The sequence below is a fragment of the Lepidochelys kempii genome, chromosome 1 (assembly GCF_965140285.1).
Source record: "Lepidochelys kempii isolate rLepKem1 chromosome 1, rLepKem1.hap1, whole genome shotgun sequence".
NCBI classification, from domain to species: Eukaryota; Metazoa; Chordata; order Testudines; family Cheloniidae; genus Lepidochelys; species Lepidochelys kempii.
In genome coordinates, this window is record NC_136380.1 from 306,975,400 (window position 1) to 306,996,677 (window position 21,278).

The 21,278-nt window shown below is 40.6% G+C and overlaps 1 protein-coding gene across 1 annotated transcript in view; it reads right to left on the reverse strand.

Moving 5' to 3' along the window:
• CTTNBP2 (cortactin binding protein 2) overlaps positions 1-21,278 on the reverse strand; it is a 187,737-nt gene that overhangs the window by 55,854 nt on the left and 110,605 nt on the right. Inside the window, 6 exon segments of the mRNA XM_073328165.2 lie at positions 26-105; positions 603-698; positions 4,765-5,040; positions 7,725-7,842; positions 9,671-9,925; positions 13,492-13,642. Of these exon segments, the coding sequence (XP_073184266.2) occupies positions 26-105; positions 603-698; positions 4,765-5,040; positions 7,725-7,842; positions 9,671-9,925; positions 13,492-13,642 (976 nt within the window).

The following is a 21,278-nucleotide window of genomic DNA, read 5'->3' on the forward strand; positions in this document are numbered from 1 at the left end:
AGACAGGTGCTAGTCTGGTACCTACCAGCCGGAGGTAGTTCTGCAGTATCGGAAGGTGGATCATAGATGCGTAAGTCACACTGTTTAAGCAGCCTTCTTGAGGACCTTTAAAATACATATGTTATTATCTAATACCTGCAATCCTCATGATTTATAAGAATGTGTAATAAACAAACAAACATTCCTATACTAGCTATTGTGAGACTTTGAAGAATCTCTAAGACTCTATATGGACATCACAGATTCAATCAGAGTTGCTAATCAACTTCTTTTATCAGGAAAAGAATTACCCGTATCTCGTAATACAGGTTTAAAAGGATATCTGTGAGGTACTATAGGTGGTATAGATATTATAAAATAACTGTACCTACAATGTTTACAGCTCCTAAGTGCCACCATGTGTTTCTAAATGCTCCAGGCCCACATATTTGGTTTCAACCAAATTAAGTAATAATTATTTTGCTAACTGAATCGCAAATTTATGGGAAGCAGGAAAGTCGCATGAAATACTAAAGAAAACAAATGGTAGCAAATGATTCATAATCTCTATTACTATGGAATTTTTCAATTTTCAAAAACAAAATAGTTGCAAATGCCTTTACCGAACAAAAACACTGTTATGTGTTCCGTTTTATTTCTCTTCAAAAAATCCCATGGTGCTTGTGGAAAAATCTGACCTGTTGACCAGGAAACATTTCCTGTTTGAAAAAAAAAAACAAGAGAGAGAGAGAATAGAGACATATACATACTATATCTGCATACACCCCTCCACACACGCAGTAAACCTATCCGCCCACACAGAATGTGTACATATATATTCAGTTCTGCTATTTTGAAAAACGGATCAGTTCCATGTATAAGAACTTTTAATTATTTTATATATGGGTGATGACATTTGAACATTTGCTGTTGTATGGAGATTAAAACAATAGTTTAAAATATCACTTTGTAATGAGGTTTTTAAAATAAAATAAATAAAATAAATAAATGTAATAGCTAAGGTATTTTACCTAAATACTAACTCTAATGACTAAAAACTATCTAAATAAACTGAGAAACAAAACTAGCTAGCTAAATCTCAGAGAGCACTGCTGAACTCCGTCTCTAAGTGGGGATGGTAGAGAAGGAACTGAGGAGCCAAGGCCGTGCACGTGCTATGCAAACACTGACAGCTCATGAGGCAGGCACAGTGCGTGGGGTACTGCTGTAGAAATCTCTGATCGAAGGCTCTGGGACACACCTTGATCTGAAGTAACGGAAGTGGAGCACGCATAGGGACACCTCTCAAAGAAGAACGAACCTTTACATTTAATATATTAAACAGTAAACATTGAATAAAACCATGGCAATTTGCTTGATTCAAAGCATAATATATATGTTAGACGAAGGGCCTGATTTTCCACTGCTCTATATCTTGCATAGTCATTCACACCAGTGCAAAGTGACCATAAAATGCTACCAAGTCTGATTTGCATTCACTTCTTGTGTAAAAAGCCATGAAAGCTGAAGAACAGCATTTTAAGCACACTTTGCACTAGTGGAATGACTACACAAAGGTACAGGGTGATGGAAGATCAAGCCCTAAGATATGCTTGAATTTTGTGTTGCAGTGGCTATTTATGAAAAGATGGGCCACAGTGAAAACAGTAGCTTTATTAATATATTGGCCAAACACATTCATGTAGTATGGTTTTCCCAGTATTGTTCCATGATTATTCTAAGATGGAAGTATCATACTGGAATGATAATCTGTTAATTTTCCTTATCAGTTCCTAGATAAGTAGAGTTTTCACTGAAATAAAATGGGACTTCTCTTTTGCCTATACATGTAAGTATCAATCAGGATCCATTACATGACATGTCCGGTTTGGACATGTCAACAATGCCCCTCTGCCACGTACATTGGCCAAACTGGACTGTCCCTATGTAAAAGAATAAATGGACACAAATCGGACATCAGGAATGGTAACACACAAAAGCCCGTGGGAGAACACTTCAATCTTCCTGGACATTCTATAACAGATTTGAAAGTAACTATACTGGAAAGAAAAAACTTCAGAAACAGACTTCAAAGAGAAAGAGCAGAACTAAAATTCATTTGCAAATTTAACACCATTAATTTGGGCTTGAATAGGGACTGGGAGTGGCTGGCTCATTACAGAAGCAGCTTTGCCTCTCCTGGAATTGACACCTCCTCATCTATTGTTGGGAGTGGACTACATCCACCCTGATCAAATTGGCCCTGTCAACACTGGTTCTCCACTCGTGAGGTAACTCCCTTCTCTTCATGTGTCAATATATTTAAGTCTGCATCTGTAACTTTCACTCCATGCATCTGAAGAAGTGAGTTTTTTTCCCCTCGAAAGCTTATGCTCAAATAAATCTGTTAGTCTTTAAGGTGCCACCAGACTCCTTGTTACTTTGCTTAAGAGCCTTTGGTGAGGAACCTTGTCAAAGACTTTCTGAAAGTGCAAGTACACTATATATCCACTGGATCATCCTTGTCCATGTTTATTGACCCACTCAAAGAATTTAAATCAATTGGTGAGGCATGATTTCCCTTTAGAAAAGCTAAACTTCCCCAAGTTGACTCTTCCTCAACAAATTGTGTTCATCTGTATGTCTGATAGTTATAGTTTCAACCAATTTGCCTGGTTCTGAAGTCAGGTTTACTGGCTTGTAATTGCTAGGATTGCCTCTAATTTTTTTTTTAAAATTGGTGTTACATTAGCTGTCTGACAGTCATCTGGTACAGAGGCTGATTTAAGCAATAGGTTACATATCACAGTTTTGCAATTTCATATTTGAGTTCCTTCAGAAATCTTGGGTGAACACCATCTGGTTCTGGTGACTTATTACTGTTTAATTTATCGATGTGTTCCAAAACTTCCTCTTATCAACATCTCCATCAGCTACTCTGATTTGTCACCTAAAAAGAATGGCTCAGATGTGGGAAACTCCCTCATGTACTCTGAAGTGAAGACCAATGCAAAGAATTCATTTAGCTTCTCTGCAATGCCCTTATCTTCCTTGAATGCTTCTTTTAGTACCTCGATCATCCAGTGGATGCACTGACTGTTTGGCAAGCTTCCTGGTTCTGATGTACTTAAAAAAAAATTTGCTTCTAGTTTTTGTGTCTTTTGCTAATTGCTCATCAATTTTTTTTTTTTTGACCTGCCTCGTTATACTTTCACATATGACCTGGCAGAGTTTATGCTCTTTTCTATCTTCCTCAGTAGGATTTGACTTGCAATTTTTAAGTGATGTCTTGTCTCTAACTACTTCTTTTACTCTGTTGTTTAACCATGCTGGCATTTTTCTGGTCCTCTTATTGTTTTTTTTTTTTTAAATATATTTGGGGTATACATATCGTTTGAGCCTTTATTATGGTGTTTTCTAAAAAGGTGCCATACAGCTTGCAGGCATTTCACTCTTATGACTGTTCCTTTTAATTTCCATTTAATGACCCTTCTTACTTTTACATAGTTCCCCTTTTTGAAGTTAAATGTTACTATGGTGGGTTTCTTTGGTATTTTCCCCTTACAAGGATTTTAAATTGAATTACATTATGGTTGCTATTACCAATTGGTTCAGCTATCTTCACCTCCTGCACCAGATCCTGTGTGCCACTTAGGACTAAATCAAGAATTGCCTCTCCCCTTGTGGGTTCCAGGACTAGCTGTTCCAAGAAGCTGTCATTAATGGTGTCTAGAAATCTTATCTCTGCATCCCCATCCTGAGGTGACATGTTCCCAGTCAGTATGGGGACAGTTGAAATCCCCGATAATTATTTGGTTTTCTGTTTTTGTAGCCTCTCTAATCTCCTGGAGCATTTCACAGTCACTCATCATCCTGGGCAGGTGGCTCGTGGTATATTCCTACTGCTATATCTTACTATTCAAGCATGGAATCCATAGAGATTTTATGGTAAAGTTTAATTTAGATTTTCACGCTATTTGACTCTATGCTTTCTTTCACATATAATGCCATTCCACCATTAGTGAGACCTTCTGTCATTCCCATATATTTTGTACTCTGGAATTACTGTGCCCCATTGATCATCATCATTCCAACAAGTTTCTGTGATACTTATTATGTCAGTATTCTCATTTAATACCAGGAACTCACGTTCACCAATCTTAGTATTTAGATTTCTTGCATTTGCATACAAGCACTCATAAAATTTGTCAATATTTAGTTGTCTGCCATGTGCTGTAATTGAATGGGACTCTTTCATTTCACTGTTTCTCTTTAGTTCCTACCTGTAATCTATCATCTATCTTCTCCTCTTTACTAGGATATAGAGTATCCCCTTTAACAAATCCTCCCCTAATGGATGTGTCTGTCAGACCTGTCTACTCCTCCACACCTGTCAGCTTTTCCTCAGCACATAGTTTAAAAACTCCCCTGTGATGTTTTTAATTTTACATGCCAGCAATCTGGCTTCATTTTGTTTTAGGATGGGTTCCTCCTTTCCCAAAAGGGAATTTCCTTGGTCTCTAAGGTTTAAAGCAGCATATCAAGAAACCACATCAAATATTTTCATACTATTTTATTTTATGGAGTAAGTTATACTTAAGTCATTATCTTTATCCAAAGGAGTGTTTTGTGTAATGAATGCAATCATGATGGCCTGATCTAGCCCAGAAGCTGCCACAAGTAATCTTAAATATACTTAACTAAGGAATTAAACAACACATCATGCACCCCACAAACAGGAAAAAGGTTTTGCTTTTCTTTCAAGTTAACAGTGATTATTCATACCTATTTTGATGGATAATATACTGCTTGCACTGAGGCCAAGGCTGGATTCTGCAGCATTATTAAATGTCAGGTCTTCTAGACTCCTCCATCCATCAGAGGTGATTGCTTGGAAATGGTTTGTCACCGCCTGACTCACAGCTTTCGAAAAATCATCCCATGATGTCTGTTTGCGGATATTTAAAGAACATATTGTGTTTTCTGTGTCACAGTCCTCTGTACCACAGTAGGCTAGTTCTATTTCACTGACTGAAATCCTTAAAGGTACTCTAAGAGCATCTATTAAAAAAAAAATTAGAGAACCTAAGATAGTTAAAATCACACAAAAAACACAATAAAAGAGCTATTGTAAATAAGATTAATAATATGAAGCACTTTTACATCTTTAGAGCACTGTATCTCAATAGCCCTCTGGAGACAGACAAGTATTATAACACCTATTATTCATTAGGGAATATGGAGAAAGAGCATGGTCCATATCACAATGCAAAAACGTCATAAAACCAGTATTAAATTACAGATTATTATACAAAGCACACAGCATCACTACCTTCATTTTATAAGTATCAATAATAATACACTATTGGTCTATAAGACAAGCTTAAATAATCTTTTATTTCCTCTTTCCAGATCCAAATTCTTACAGATTTAGTCATATGGCTAGTGGTTTCCTAACGTTTCATTTTCTAACAGGGAAGAGCTTTCATTTGTGGTTATGCATATGTATGTCAATGCAATTTTACTGTCATTATAGAAAAAAGCTAATAATTATTTTGTTACAGTTACAGGGGAAAATATCCAATCAAAACATTTTTAATGGGAGTCTGGAAAGCAAAAATTTTGAAATGGATTTCTCTTTGTGGACATTTTCTCTCATAGCAAAATAAAGACATTCCACTGGGTTGTCTATTTTTAAGTGTGTAAACATTTTTAGAGTGTCACCAGAGAAAAAAAGTTAAAAAATAATAAAGGAACAAAGTGTGTGTGGGGGGGAGGGCGCATTACATACACAGCATAACACATTAGAGGAATAATTTTTGGATCTTGCTGTACTTTGAGAATCGGGACAAAATTCCATACTAGCAATAGATTAAGTAGATTAATATCTGTTTATACTGTATGCCTGAGATGGCCAAACAGTGAGTTGTGAGTCACATGTGACTCTTTTACAGTTAAACTACAGCTCTCAGAGCCCCTTATGCCCTTCCCTCCCTCGCTTCTCTGCCTACCAGATTGTTTGGAGGCACTCAGGGCTTCTGCCCTGTGGTGACATGGTGGGGCTAGGAGTTTCTGCCCAATAGGGAGAGGAATCTTGGGGCTTCAGCCCTGCAGGAGGTGCCTGCTGGGGCGTGTGGCTTCAGCGGGAGCAGGGCTGAAACCCCGTGCCTCAGCAAGTGTGCCCTGCAGGGTTGAAGCCCCGAGACCCCGCACCCAGGACCTTGCAGGGCAGAAACCCCCTAGTCCCACCATCTTGCCATAGGGCTGAAAGCCCAAACCCCATCTCTCGAATTTCTGAAGATTGTCATATGCGGCTCAGAAGGCCAGTAAGTTTGGCCATCCCTGCTATATGCATCATTAAAGGTCACTCTAGGATTGCAAGCCTCACTCTCCCACACCTTCATTGGAAAAATAATACGTATCAGCAAATGACCCTGAAATACTGAGGAAGTGCAGCTACAGGAGAGATGCTGTCTGGTTTGGGGAGCAATTTTGCTGTAACACGACTTTCAATGCTGTTTTGGTTTTGTTCTTATAGTTCAATGGCGAGGTCCTCAGATGATATTAACCAATATAGTTCCAACACAGAGCTGGGCAATAATCTAATTTTTTTGGTTCACTGTAGGTTATCGGGGAAAAAACTGATTGAGGTCAAACTGATATAAATATGGCAAAAAAGGTCAGAGATTTGAAAAAAAATCCATTTCAGGTAGAAGAAACCATCTAATTTAATCTGCAACATTTTATTTCGGGGATTTTTAAAAGGCTAGATTCACAAAATGTCTGGTAGGGATAGTGCTGCCACCTGTAACATTTAGCCCAGTGCTTTGGGCACTCTCAGCCAGCGACAATTCACAGTCATCCATAATGATGTTGACTAGCTACTGGGCCGGGAAAAGAGAGTGAGAATGACTTTCTAGCCTGGTAGTTAAGGCATTTTCCTGCAACATGGGAGACTCAAGTTCGAGTCCCTGCTTCAGTGACTCTATTTATACATAGTGGAACAGTTACAACAGGAGAGAATGAAAGAGATCCACACTAGAACCTGGGTCTCCCACATTCCTGTTAAGAGCCCTAACCACTGGGCAAAAACTTGTAAGCAGGGCACCAGCACCACCTCCTCCTCCCATTTTTGAATGGCATCTAAATTATGGAAAAATGGTTTTGAGCCAATACTATTTGGCAAATTTGTATCAAATCCACTCGTAGTTTCAGGGCAAAAAAAACTTGCACTTTTTGGTGAATAAACTATTAGTCTGGATAAAAATCACCCAGTTCTACTCCAAATCCAATGACAAACAGATGATTTCATTTAAACCTGATGCGGATTTTTCCCCAAGAGTCTGAAAAGAGGAGGATAAGAACAATGAAAGGAAGAAAGGTAAAAGTTCTGATGAAAAATAACTACTAAATATTAATTTACCAATTCCAAAGGATTAGGTTTGTTTCCAGAATTGAGCAATTTATTTGATTTTTTAAAGTTGGCATATTTTAAGGTACTACTAAAAATCAGAATAAGAGGTCACCCAATATCTTCCAACAAGATGTTTTTTGTCATTTATTGTAGCAGAATTCTGAGTAATATGTCTGCACTCTTTAAAAAATAAACTGGCCTGGTGGTGGGAAAATGTGAGCAGGGTGAGATTAAGGGTAAACAAACATTGTATTAAATGTTTCTTCTGTGTCCCACAAGACCCTGGCGGCTAAATATTTTAGTGCAGTGCTGTTGGCAAACAGTAACTCACTCAAGTTCTCCAGGAGATGTTTGCAGTCATCAGTGGCAACATCATGCAGTGTTCTATCGCACTTATCTTTCCTTTCAGCCTCTAGTCCACCATGGCTACACAAGATTTCTAGGCAGTTCTGGAAAGATAAGAGCTGTATTATTTGCAGTTTAACTAAATTAACTTGGGCTAAATACTCAAAAATTGTTTGCTTCCTGAAGCAGGCAGTCCTACAATTAGCCATTAGACTTCTGATTCAATACATATGCATGCTTTTTTCAAATATCCAAAGAAAGGCAACTAACAGAATTACTAAACTTGAGGCTCCAAAAGGTGTTTCTCACAGAATTGAAGTACAGGTGTCAAATGTTTTGCCTTGGACTTGAAATTCTCAGGCCAAGGTTTTTAAAACAGAATACCTAAAGTCATTATTTTCTAAGCACTGGGAACCCTATAGCTCCCAGTGAAGTCAACACGCCTGAAAATCTGGTCACTTACTTAAGAGCCTAACTTTAAGCATCCAGTTTTGAAAATCTTGGTTTCAGTTTTGGCTTATATTAAAAGGCAAGTTGAAGGTTTAGTAATGACTAACCTACTAGGGTATTCAGATGACAAGAGCAACCCACTGAACCAGTGTTTACTTAGCAATACAGAAACATTAGCAGGGTACAAATTCCCATCCATGCTTGGTATGTGAGTGATACACAATAACCCAACAATGATAGTTGCAAATTCACCTTACAAGTCCCTCCTTCCGCAAGTAAATTTGAATTTCTGAAAGAATATCAATCATGCAAAGAAATCTTAGTTTGAAACAACAGAATAGGAACATTTAGGCACACCAGCCCAAATTTTTGAAGCTATTATAAGGAGGGAAATGTAGCTCAAGTGACCCTGCTGACTGCAGCTGTGATAGTATGGCACAGGGAGAAAGGTCATCCCTCAAGCTATCTTGTCCCAGGCCATTTAGGGCTTTATAGGTCATAACTAACCTAAGCTCCACCTGCAGATCAACTGGCAGCTAGTGCAGATCCTGAAGCACAAGTGTCATTTATTTGCTTCTAGCAAGATGCCCCATTCATTAAGAAAGCCACTGCATTCCACAGCAGCATCTGTCTCCAAATGGTTTTAAGGGGTAGCCTCATGTAGAGTGCATTGCAGTAGTTTAATCTTGAGGTAACAAAGAATGGCGAATAGTGGCAAGGTCCTCATATGAAGAAAACGTCACAACCTCCTAGCCAGACTCAGATGATAAACAGATCTGGCCAAGATTTTTCAAAGTGTTGAGAAATTTTAAGTGCATCCATTTTTGGGTGCCCAATCCAAGATACCTAAAGAGGCCTCATTTTCACAGGGTGGGTGCCTTTTCTGAGAATCAAGCCTCTTTTATAATGTCTCAGATTAGGCACTCAAAATTACTAGTTAATTGTTAAAATCTTGGGCCCTGTGTCTCAAAACTATCCTTCCCTATGCCCCTCAATGACATCTCTGTTCCATTCTCTCTTCCAGCAACAGTCTCAGCTTTGAATTGATACAAACCCTACTTCTCATTTAAAAAAAAAAATAAAAAAAAATCAATTAACCATTCAGAGTTAGTAGCATAAAGCTTCTGATGCCAAATGTTGCATTAATGCCTGGTGTCAAGAAACTGCCCTGCTGACATCAATTAGCCAGGGTAGAGTAGGTCAGATTGGATTTCCCCCTGGAATCATAACATAAAATTTTCCAGCTAACTTACTCATTTCGTATTGAAAAGCCTGCACAAAGCACAGATACTAAAAAAATAAAATAAAAAATATCTCTGTAGAGACTGTATTTGCAAAATTAAGATAATTTTCATTTAACTATGAACAGTTACATTTACAATTAAGGAGATCATTAACTTGACGTGTCTATATTAAATAGATACACAATTAATGGAAAAGTCATTTAATCGCTACAATAGTTATAACAACATACAGACAGACCTTAAAGCCTTTTGATGCTGCTATATGGGCAGCAGTCCAACCCTCTTTGTCAGCATGGTTGATGAGATCTGCAGAAACAACAGGCCTTGCTTTACTCGGATAGCTGTCTTCTCTGCAGTCCAAGTCAAAGAAGTCTGAATTAGGCTGTGTATCATTCATAAAGTTTCCATTGTCTGTTTGTCCATAGTACATAAGGAGCATGAGGCTGTCAACATTACCAGAATCCACAGCTGCATGAATTGGTGTCCAGCCATCCTAAAGAGATAAAAATGAACAGCACAACCCCACCACACATGGAGAAAAGTGGTTAGTTACAGAATTTATATTACTAATTGCTTTCTATCAAACATGCTGTCTGTAAAGCTTTTAAGCATCCAACAATGGCTGGCTATAAACAAATGTCACAGTTTTGTATGAGACAGCCCATCTGTTGTGCTCTATGTATAAGTATGTGTGTGAGATGCCTGGTGTGAAAGGAAAAAGGTGGGTTACAGTCCCATAATCCCTGCTTGGAAAAAGACATTTATTGAGTCACCGCAGGTCGTGAGGGTCCACAGAAAACATGCCCAGTGCAGGTCAAACTGAATCAAAGCAACCCTTTGCCAGGGATGTTTTGGGTTGCACATTGTGCGCTAATGTAATATTGTAACTGGACCTTTGTCAGATTTTTTTTATATACTATTGTGTACAATTTTATATAGCACTTTTCTCCTCTTTGGCTATGCACAATGTTAGCTTCTCTCTGCATTAGCACAACAAAGCCAATGCAGCTGCTCTTGGAAGAATTTTCAATCCTTAATTCTCCTTTGATGTCCTTCATTTAAAAGGCCACAGTCTGAACTTGTCTCTCCTTCTTATTTTCTTCTAAATTATCACTACATTTGAGCTGACCAAATAAGCTTCTTTCCATTGTAAGTGACAAAAAGATTATCAGCATACAGTGGCGCTGGAAGAGTTTTTGGAGTGGGGATACTGAGCTGCACCCCTCTTGCCCCAGTCAGACTCTACGGCAGGCAGCAGAGCCCCCAGGCATGGGGCTGGCCTCTGGGACACTGCATGCAGGACCAGCGGCCAGGACCCCCCAGGCATGTAGCTGGCAGCCAGGTACCTGCATGCAGAGTAAGCGGCCAGGACCCTGGGGCCAGCAGTGGAGCCCCTGGGGTCCCAGCAGGACCCCGGGTCGGCAGCTGGAAACCCGCATGCGAGCCGGAAGCTGGGATCCTCATGCTGGCAGTGGAGCCCCCGGGTGTGGGGCTGGCAGCCAGGAGCCTGGGCCCAGCAAGATCCTGGAGCTGGCAGCAGAGCATCTGGGGCCCCAGCGGCCAGGACCTCGCAGGTGGCCTGGAGGCCGGGACCCTGGGGCTGGCAGCTGAGCCCCCAGGGACGGCAGCCAAGGAGGACCCTGGACCAGCAGTGGAACCTCCAGCCCATAGGGGGCTGGCAGCCAGGACCCAGGGTGGCAGGGCAGCCAGCAGCCAGGATGCCGGGTACAAAATCCCCCCGCAGCTCTACTTCCCGTGCCTATGTCAGCATATATCTATGGTCTGAGTTTTGCAATCTCCTTAGTTTGGAAAAATCAACACTCACATTCATAGAACTCAACACTGTAATATTGGTTCCACCCTCCTTTGGTTCCACCCTTCATCATTTTGCTACTGCATTTTCTACTTTGAGAAAAGATTTTTTTTTATTTCAGGGATGCTTGATGGTTTGGATTTTACTTTCAAAGAGATCCACTTAGAAAATGCATGCCCTAGTGAGAGAAATGTCTTGCAGTAGATTGTTTTTCCAATTGAAAAAAAAATGAAACCGTTTAAGGTATTCACAGATCTTGACCTCAAAAACTAAATTTTAAAGTCATTTATTGGTCATCTGCAGCCAGCATTCCACAATGAGAGTGGGCAAAAAGGCACTAGGAGCATTCCCCCGTATTACCCAGCAGAGCAGAGCACAATGGCAGTGCTTACACACTTTTAACAGCAAAGTCTGAGGCCTGGTCTACACTGGGCGGGGGGGAGTGGGGGGGGGGGGAAGGGAAATCAATCTAAGTTACGCAACTTCAACTACGTGAATAATGTAGCTGAAGTCAACATACTTAGATCTACTTACTGAGGTGTCTTCACTGCGATAAGTCGACAGCTGACACTCCCCCGTCGACTCCGCCTGTGCCTCTCGCTCTGGTGGAGTACCGGAGTCAATGGGAGAGCCCTCGGCAGTTCATTTATCGCATCTAGATTAATCCCCCGCCCCCCCGGACTGATCACTGCCCGTCGATCCAGTGGGTAATGTAGACAAGCCCACAGTTTGTCTACACTGGCAATTAAGAGTGCTGCAACTTTCTGTCTCAGGGGTGTGAAAAAACACGCACTGAGCACAGCAACTTTCAGCGCCGTAAAGCACCAGTGTAAACAGTGCCTCAGCGATGGGAGCCACGCCCCTCATTGAGGTGGTTTTTTTAGAGCTCTGGGAGAGCTCCCTCCCAGTGCTGTGCCACAACCACACAAGGCACGTTGCCAGCGTAGACTAGCCACGATTCATGATTCTTCCTCTGACTATGGTATCTTCCTCAAAATTGGTAGGAAAGGATGGATTCATGGACCTGGCCTCCTGACACCAGATAGGGAGTCTGTTCCCATGTGGGGGAAAAGCACGCCGTGCCTTCTCCAAAGGTAGTGCAGTGGCAAGACTTCTGTGGCAGTGGGGAGCACTCTGGAGCTACTTGGAAAAAATGTGTAAGTGTCTCAGTAACAAAAGCATTTAAGTCCCATTGACTGAATTTCAATGGGACTTAAGTGCTTTTGAAAATTTTATGCATTGTACCACTCTCGGTCTTCTCCTCATGGTGATGCACTTCTGTAGCACCACCTTCCATAGGGTGTGGCTTAATATTACAACAAAGAAGCAATTAGTAAATAGCAATTTCTGTAACCACTTGGTATAAAAAGTCAACTTCTTAACCAGACAAGAACTTTTCAATAATGTTTTCTATATCCTCTTTTCCTCTAATTTCAAAATGAATTCAGGTTACTTTCCACAAAAAAATCAGCCCCTTTCAACCTAATTAACACGAAGTATGTGTTTAAAAGGCTACAACACATACAAAATATCTTTCATACAATATTTCTGGAGAGTCTAAATCTCACAACATTAAGTGATAAAAAGTCTCAATATTGTGTGTACATGTCAAGTTTTTAAGCAATAGCCCTGAAGTACGTGAATAAGGGAATGCCTAACCTTCAAATTTGAAGACTCTCACCTACTCTCATCCAATCCACAGAGCACAGATACTTTCTTTGTCCTCCTCACTCTCCCTTTGTGACAAATGTCTAAGAATTTCTTTCACAATATTTGTGAAGAACGTTTTCTTCAAGGATAACATTGATCTGTAATTAGACAAGTTGCCCCAGAGCTATAGAGGTATCATGGGCTACCACTTATCCCCACCTCATTCATGACTGCTACCAGGAACAGTAAGGCAACAACAACACTGCATACCATGAGAGTTGACAGTGAAGCAGATCAATTCTACCTCTGCTATCCTACACAGGAACATGGTATACAAGATCTTGCATTTTGAAACTGAGGCTGGTAAAATCGAGAGGAAAGCGAAGTGATTTATAAGGTTTTAGGGAAACTATGCAACCTAAACAAATAGAAAACATTTTACAATGAGACAAAGCAATATTAAATCAAAGCTTTTTACTAATTCCAAAACACACTGAGTATTACATCATTAAAGAGTTAAAAATGACAGTGCAAGGAATTCTGATTTTTGCAGCTGTTCACTTCACACTGTGATTTTAGAAATTCTTTTAACTTACACTGGTTTTTACACTTCGATGTGCTCCAGCTTCCAGCAAAAGTTTGATACATTCATTATTTCCATTTCCACAGGCTAGGTACAAAGGTGTCTGTCCTCTTTCAGCAGCATGGTTAACATCAGCCTGATACATAATTAATAATTCTGCACACCTATGAGTGGAAACATCAGGTGACAACACAATAAAAGATTCCTGTATTTGACTTTTTAAATGCCATGTGAACTTACATGCACATTTAAAAACCATATTTAAATGTATTGATGTATATATTAGCACAGACTAATTTAGTTAAACTAATCACATCAATCCTAAATTATTGCAGATATATTAAAGTTCTGTTGAAAACTGGAGAGATTGGAAAACTGTATTTTACAAGAGCTGACAAAAACTTTGTAGTTGACAGCTATTTGAATAAAAGACTTCAAGTGTGAGTAACAAAGGAACGTTTTTTTTCCCTGATCACTGACATAAGAGTGCTAGCTCTTTAAATATTTGGCAATCCCTCTGTTCCTCTCACAGCAGTTATAGTTCGACAAAGCAGCAAATACTGAAAACACAAACTTGTGAAGCTTTACAATATTTTCATTAGAAAACAGCATCTAAAGTGACAAACAGAACTGTAGAGAGGTCTCCTACTCATGAAATATAACAGCTGTGAAAGACTGCTTTTCAGATGACTAAAGATTTGTCACAAAAGCCATACACACTCTTGTCTCCTCATAACATACTTTTTTATTCAACATTTATTCAAACATTTTATTCAAACACACAATCTCTGACCAAAGAGAAGCAACATAAAGAGAATGGAAGAGGACACAATTGTGTGTGTATGTTTGTGTGTATAATTTGTATACAGTATACACTTTTTCCCCCTTGCAATTATAAATAGACATATTCCCAAATGTCCCTCTACCCAGCTGTCATTCATTGGCTTATTTCATAAGGGCACTGCAATACAGCTGGGTCTTGACGAGAGGGTTTTATGGATTAGTTCAGGGAACATGTTCCATGCGTCAGAGACACATGAAAGAACACATGGAGATGGATGACAGTGCAGCTGACAGGTAGGCAGAGGAGGCTGGAATCTTTGATTGAGAAGGTAAAGTTGGAAGTGACAGAATAAAATGCAAGAAAATACAAGTAGGGAGGGGTATTCAGATAAAGTCAGGCATGTATAACTAGGGTCTCCATTCATGGAGCCATGTGATTACATCAGAATCTCAGCTTTCAACTAAAAAATGAAGATTCTAGCCATAATGGTTGTAAAGAGATGTGTGAACTGCCCCATGCATCTCAATGAGGCTGTAACAAAAGCAAAAAAGCTGCGAGGAAACCCAACATCATCACTTTCACTGTGGTCAGAGGAGAAGAGTGATGTGGGCCACCTGCTGCCACTCCCATCTTTCAGCTACTCCCAATGAGGGGAGGTACTGCTTGTCTTCCTGGGAGAAGGGAATGCCCATGCCACTGTCTCTCTGGAACGGTAAGGAGCCTCTCCAACAACCACCAATGAAAGTGAGAAGGCTGGGTCACAGGAGCCCCATGCTGTGGTTGACTAGCACTCTGAATTGCTTTAATCTTACCCTGAGGAGCAAAGTTGTGTGAAGAGTCTTACAAGGTGAAGACAAGAAGCTAAACTTGATACAGTGAAACAGAAGGAGTTATTGGAAGGATTCAAAGAGATGCCTAATATGCTCTAAGTGATAGACAAGAATTACATCCTTAGCAACTGTGTTAATGGATTCAAGGGACATGGTGTTTGGGAGGCCAGAGAGGATGTGGTTACAGTAATCAAGATGGGAGGATGATGACAGCCTGGATGAAAGTTTTGGCTGTCTCTACAGCAATGAAAGGATGAATCTTCAAAATGTTATGGAGGAACGAGCTGCAGGAATTGGACACAGCCTGAATATGTCTGGCAAGGGAGGAGACCAGTTAAAGATGACAGGCTGGATCAACAAGAGGGATGGTGGAATGGATTAAAGGGATGTAGTGAGGTTATAAACTTGGTCCAACATTTAGACTGCATACTATCAGCCTTTTATAAAAACCTAAAACTATCAGAAATGCTTCCATCATTCATTAAAACATTACGGTGGAATTTTTTTAAAACACTCTTCTGCAGTGTTTGCAACCCAAGCACTGACTTAGTGTCTAAGAACCAGCTTTAATAATCTTAAATGTTACCAAGTAAAGCTGATAAAAAAAATGAAAAAGTTTTCATTGGAAAAAACAAGTTACCTTCTCATAACTGTAGTTCATTGAGATGTGTTGCATATGTCCTTTGCAACTGTATGTGCCTGCCTGTCCCGTGCACCAGTGCTAGAGTGTTTTCCCCAGCGCCAGGGTTCTTTAACTTTTTTTGATGGGCCCCCCTTTGAAAATATTTCAAGCTGCAATGACCCCTCCACACACACACACACACACCATGCCATCCTTACTTCTGCGGACTGCTGCTGACGGCGGCACTGCCCTCAGAGGCAGGCACCTGACCAGCAGCCACCACTCTCGGGCTGCCAGCTCTAAAACGAACCCGGAATTAAGGATGGCAATACAGTGACCGCCCCTAGAATAGCCTTGCGACCCCCTTTTGGGTCGTAACCCCTGGTTTGAAAAACACTACCCTAGCAGTACCCCTAACGGCCTTGCCCACACTTGAGATCCTCATGCTCCAAACCAAGGGAAAAAAGGGAGGAGCTGCTTCGCCTCTCCTTCAGTTCCTTCACACCAGAAACTAAGGGTAGTCTCCGATGCACTGGGGGAAGAGGCCAGGTGATATAGTGGACATATGCAACACATCTCACAGAACAACAGTTATGAGACGCTGAGTAACCGTTTCTTCTTCAAGTGCTTGAATATGTCCATTACACTGTAGGTGACCCCCAAGCTCTTATCCCAGACCGTGGGGCTTGGATTCTCATTAGAAAAAGGGACTGTAGGACCTTCATTTGCATCCTCCCTTGATGCTGCAGTCAGTGCATAATGTCTGGTGAATGTACGAACTAAAGACCACATAGTTGCCTTGCACATGTCCACAATAGGGATGTGTGCCACAAACGCTGTTGAGGCTGAATGGGCTCTGGTTGAGTGTGCAGTCAGCCTGCCAGGGAGCACTATCCCTTTGGAAGCATAAGACTGCTACAGCTGGTGATCCATTTAGACAGTCTCTAAATGGATCACCAGCTGCAGCACTCTTATGCTTATGGAAAATGGTGCATGGCAGATCAGAAACCATAACAACATAAGAACGACCATATTGGTTCAGACCAGAGGTCCATCTAGCCCAGTATCCTGCCTTCCAACAGTGGCCAATGCCAGGTGCCCCAGAAGGAATGAACAGAACAGGTAATCATCATGTGATCCACCCCCTATCACCTATTCCCAGTTTCTGGCAAACAGAGGCTAGGGACACCATCCCTGTCCATCCTGGCTAATAGCCATTGATGGACCTATCCTCCATGAATTTATCTAGTTCTTTTTTGAACCTTGCTATAGCCTTGGGCTTCACAACATCCTCTGGGAAAGAGTTCCACAGGTTGACTGTGCATTGTGTAAAGAAATACTTCCTTTTGTTTGTTTTAAACCTGCTGCCTATTAATTTCATTGGTGACCGCTAATTCTTGCATTATGAGAAGGAGTAAAAAACACTTTATTTATTTTCTCCACACTAGTCATTATTTAATAGACTTCTATCATATCCATCCTTAGTTGTCTCTTTTCCGACCTAAAAAGTCCCAATCTTATTAATCTCTCCTCATACGGAAGCTGTTCCATACCCCTAATCATTTTTGTTGCCCTTTTCTGAACCTTTTCCAATTCCAATATATCTTTTTTGAGATGGGGCGACCACCTCTGCACGCAATATTCAAGATATGGGTGTACCATGGATTTATACAGAGGCATTATGGTATTTACTGACTTATTATTTATCCATTTTTAATTATTCCCAACATTCCGTTTGCTTTTTTGACTGCTGCTGCACATTGAGTGGATGTTTTCAGAGAACTATCCACAATGACTCCAAGATCTCTCTCTTGAATGGTAACAGTGAATTTAGACCCCTCATTTTATATGTATTGTTGGGACTATGTTTTCCAATCTGCACTACTTTGCGTTTATCAACATTGAATTTCATCTGTCATTTTGCTGTCCAGTCACCCATTTTTGTGAGATCCCTTTGAAGCTCTTCACAGTCTGCTTTGGACTTAACTATCCTGAGTAATTCTGCATTGTCTGCAAACTTTGCCACCTCCCCGTTCACCCCTTTTTCCAGATTGTTTATGAATATGTTGAAATAATACTGGACTCGGTAAAGACCCCTGGGGGACACCACTATTTACCTCTCTCCATTCTGAAAACTGACCATTGATTCCTACCCTTTCTTTCCTATCTTTTAACCAGTTACCAATCCATGAGAGGACCTTCCCTCTTATCCCATGACAGCTTACATTGCTTAAGAACCTTTGATGAAGGATCTTATCAGAGGCTTTTTGAAAATCTAAGTACACTATATCAACTGGATCCCCCTTGTCCACACGCTTGTTGACCCCCTCAAAGAATTCTAGAACAGTGGTGAAGTATGATTTCCCTTTACAAAAACCCTGTTGACTCTTCCCCCAACAAATTGTGTTAATCTATGTGTCTGACAATTCTACCCTTTAGTTTCAACCAGTTTTGCCCGGTACTGAAGCCAGGCTTACTGGCCTGTAATTGTTGGCATCACCTCTGGAGCCCTTTTAAAAATTGGTGCCACATTAGCTATCCCTCAGTCATTTGGTACAAAAGCTGATTTAAAGGATAGGTTACAGACTACAGTTAGTAGTTCTGCAATTTCACATTTGAGTTCCTTCAGAACTCTTCGGTGAATACCATCTGGTCCTGGTGACTTATTGCTGTTTAATTTAACAGTTTCTTCCAAAACCTCCTCTAATGACAGCTCAATTTCGGACAGTTCCTCAAATTCATCACTCAGATGAACGGCTCAGGTTTGGGAATTTTCCTCACATCCTCAGCTGTGAAGACCAATGCAATGAATTCATTTAGTTTCTCTGCAATGACCTTATCGTTGTTGAGTGCTCCTTTACCATCTTGATCATCCAGTGGCCCCACTGGTTGTTTAGCAGGTTTCCTGCTTCTGATGCACTTAAAATTTTTTTTGCTATTACTTTTTGCATTTTTGGCTAGCTGATCTTCAAATTCTTTTCATAGAATCATAGACTTTAATGTCAGAAGGGACCATTATGATCGTCTAGTCTGACCTCCTGCACAACGCAGGCCACAGAATCTCACCAACCCACTCCTGTAACAAACCCCTAACCTATGTCTGAGCTGCTGATGTCCTCAAATCATGGTTTAAAGACTTCAAGGTGCAGAGACTCCTCTAGCAAGTGACTTGTGCCCCGCGCTGCAGAGGAAGGCGAAAAACCCTCAGGGCCTCTGCCAATCTGCCCTGGAGGAATATTCCTTCCCAACCCCAAATATGGCGATCAGCTAAACCCTGAGCATGTGGGCAAGACTCACCAGCCAGACACCCAGGAAAGAATTCTCTGTAGTAACTCAGATTCCACCCCATCTAACATCCCATCACAGGCCATTAGGCATATCTACCACGGATAGCTGAAGATAAATTAATTGCCAAAATTAGGCTATCCCGTCATATCATCCCTTCCATAAATTTATCAAGCTTAGTCTTGAAGCCAGATAGGTCTTTTGCCCCCACTGCTTCCCTTGGAAGGCTGTTCCAGAACTTCACTCCTCTGATGGTTACAAACCTTCATCTAATTTCAAGTCTAAATTTCCTGATGGCCAGTTGATATCCATTTGTTCTTGTGTCCACATTGGTACTGCGCTTAAATAATTCTTCTCCCTTCATGGTATTTATCCCTCTGATATATTTATAGAGAGCAAGCATATCTCCTCTCAGCCTTCTTTTGGTTAGGCTAAACAAGCCAAGCTCTTTGAGTCACCTTTCATAAGACAGGTTTTTCATTCCTCGGATCATCCTAGTAGCCCTTCTCTGTACCTGTTCCAGTTTGAATTCATCTTTCTTAAACATGGGAGACCAGAACTGCACACAATATTCCAGATGAGGTCTCACCAGTGCCTTGTATAACGGTACTAACACCTCCATATCTCTATTGGAAATACCTTGCCTGATGCATCCCAAGACCGCATTAGCTTTTTTCACGGCCATATCACTTTGGCAGCTCCTCTGATCAACCAATACTCTGAGTTCCTTCTCTTCCTCTGTTACTTCCAAGTGATGCGTCCCCAGTTTATAACAAAAATTCTTGTTATTAATCCCTAAATACTTGACCTTGCACTTTTCACTATTAAATTTCATCCTATTACTATTAATTAGGGTGACCAGACATCCCGATAAAATCGGGACTCTCCCGATTTTTAGTTCTTTGTCCCACGTCCCGACTGATGCACGGTTGGGATGCCATTTGTCCCGATATTGTGGCTTTGGCTGGTCTGGCTGCTTTTTTTTTTTTTTATTTTGCTTTGGCAACTCCACTTCGGCTATTTTTTCCCCCATGTGTCCCGATATTTTGTCCGTTTCATCTGGTCACCCTACTATTACTCCAGTTTACGAAGTAATCCAGATATTCCTGTATGATATCCCGGTCCTTCTCTAAATTGGCAATACCTCCCAGCTTTGTGTCATCCGCAAACTTTATTAGCACATTTCCACTTTTTGTGCCAAGGTCAGGAATAAAAAGGTTAAATAAGATTGGTCCCCAAACCGATCCCTGAGGAACTCCACTCATAACCTCCTTCCAGCCTGACAGTTCATCTTTCAGTATGAACCGTTGTAGTCTCCCCTTTAACCAGTTCCTTATCCACCTTTCAATTTTCATATTGATCCCCATCTTTTCCAATTTAGCTAATAATTGCCCATGTGGAACCGTATCAAATGCCTTACTGAAATCGAGGTAAATTAGATACACTGTGTTTTCTTTGTCTAAAAAATCTGTTACCTTCTCAAAGAAGGAGATCAGGTTGGTTTGGCACGATCTACCTTTTGTAAAACCATGTTGTATTTTGTCCCAATTGCCATTGACCTCAATGTCCTTAACTCCTTTCTCCTTCAAAATTTTTTCCAAGACCTTGCATACTACAGATGTCAAACTAACAGGCCTGTAGTTACCTGGATCAGTTTTTTTTTCCTTTCTTAAAAATAGGAACTATGTTAGCAATTCTCCAGTCATACAGTACAACCCCTGAGTTTACAGATTTATTAAAAATTCTTGCTAATGGGCTTGCAATTTCATGTGCCAGTTCCTTTAATATTCTAGGATGAAGATTATCTGGGCCACCCGATTTAGTCCCATTAAGCTGTTTGAGTTTGGCTTCTACCTCAGATGCGGTAGTATCTACCTCCATATCCTCATTCCCATTTGTCATCCTACCATTATCCCTAAGCTCCTCATTAAAGACTGAGGCAAAGTATTTGTTTAGATATTGGGCCATGCCTAGACTATCCTTAACCTTCACTCCATCCTCAGTGTTTAGCAATCCCACTTCTTCTTTCTTTGTTTTTTTCTTATTTATATGGCTATAGAACCTTTTACTGTTGGTTTTAATTCCCTTCGCAAGGTCCAACTCTACATGGCTTTTGGCCTTTCTCACTTTATCCTTACATGTTCTGACCTCAATAAGGTAGCTTTCCTTGCTGATTCCTCCCATCTTCCACTCCTTGTAGGCTTTCTGCTTTTTCTTAATCACCTCTCTGAGATGCTTGCTCATCCAGTTTGGTCTACAACTCCTGGAGGAGGTATTTT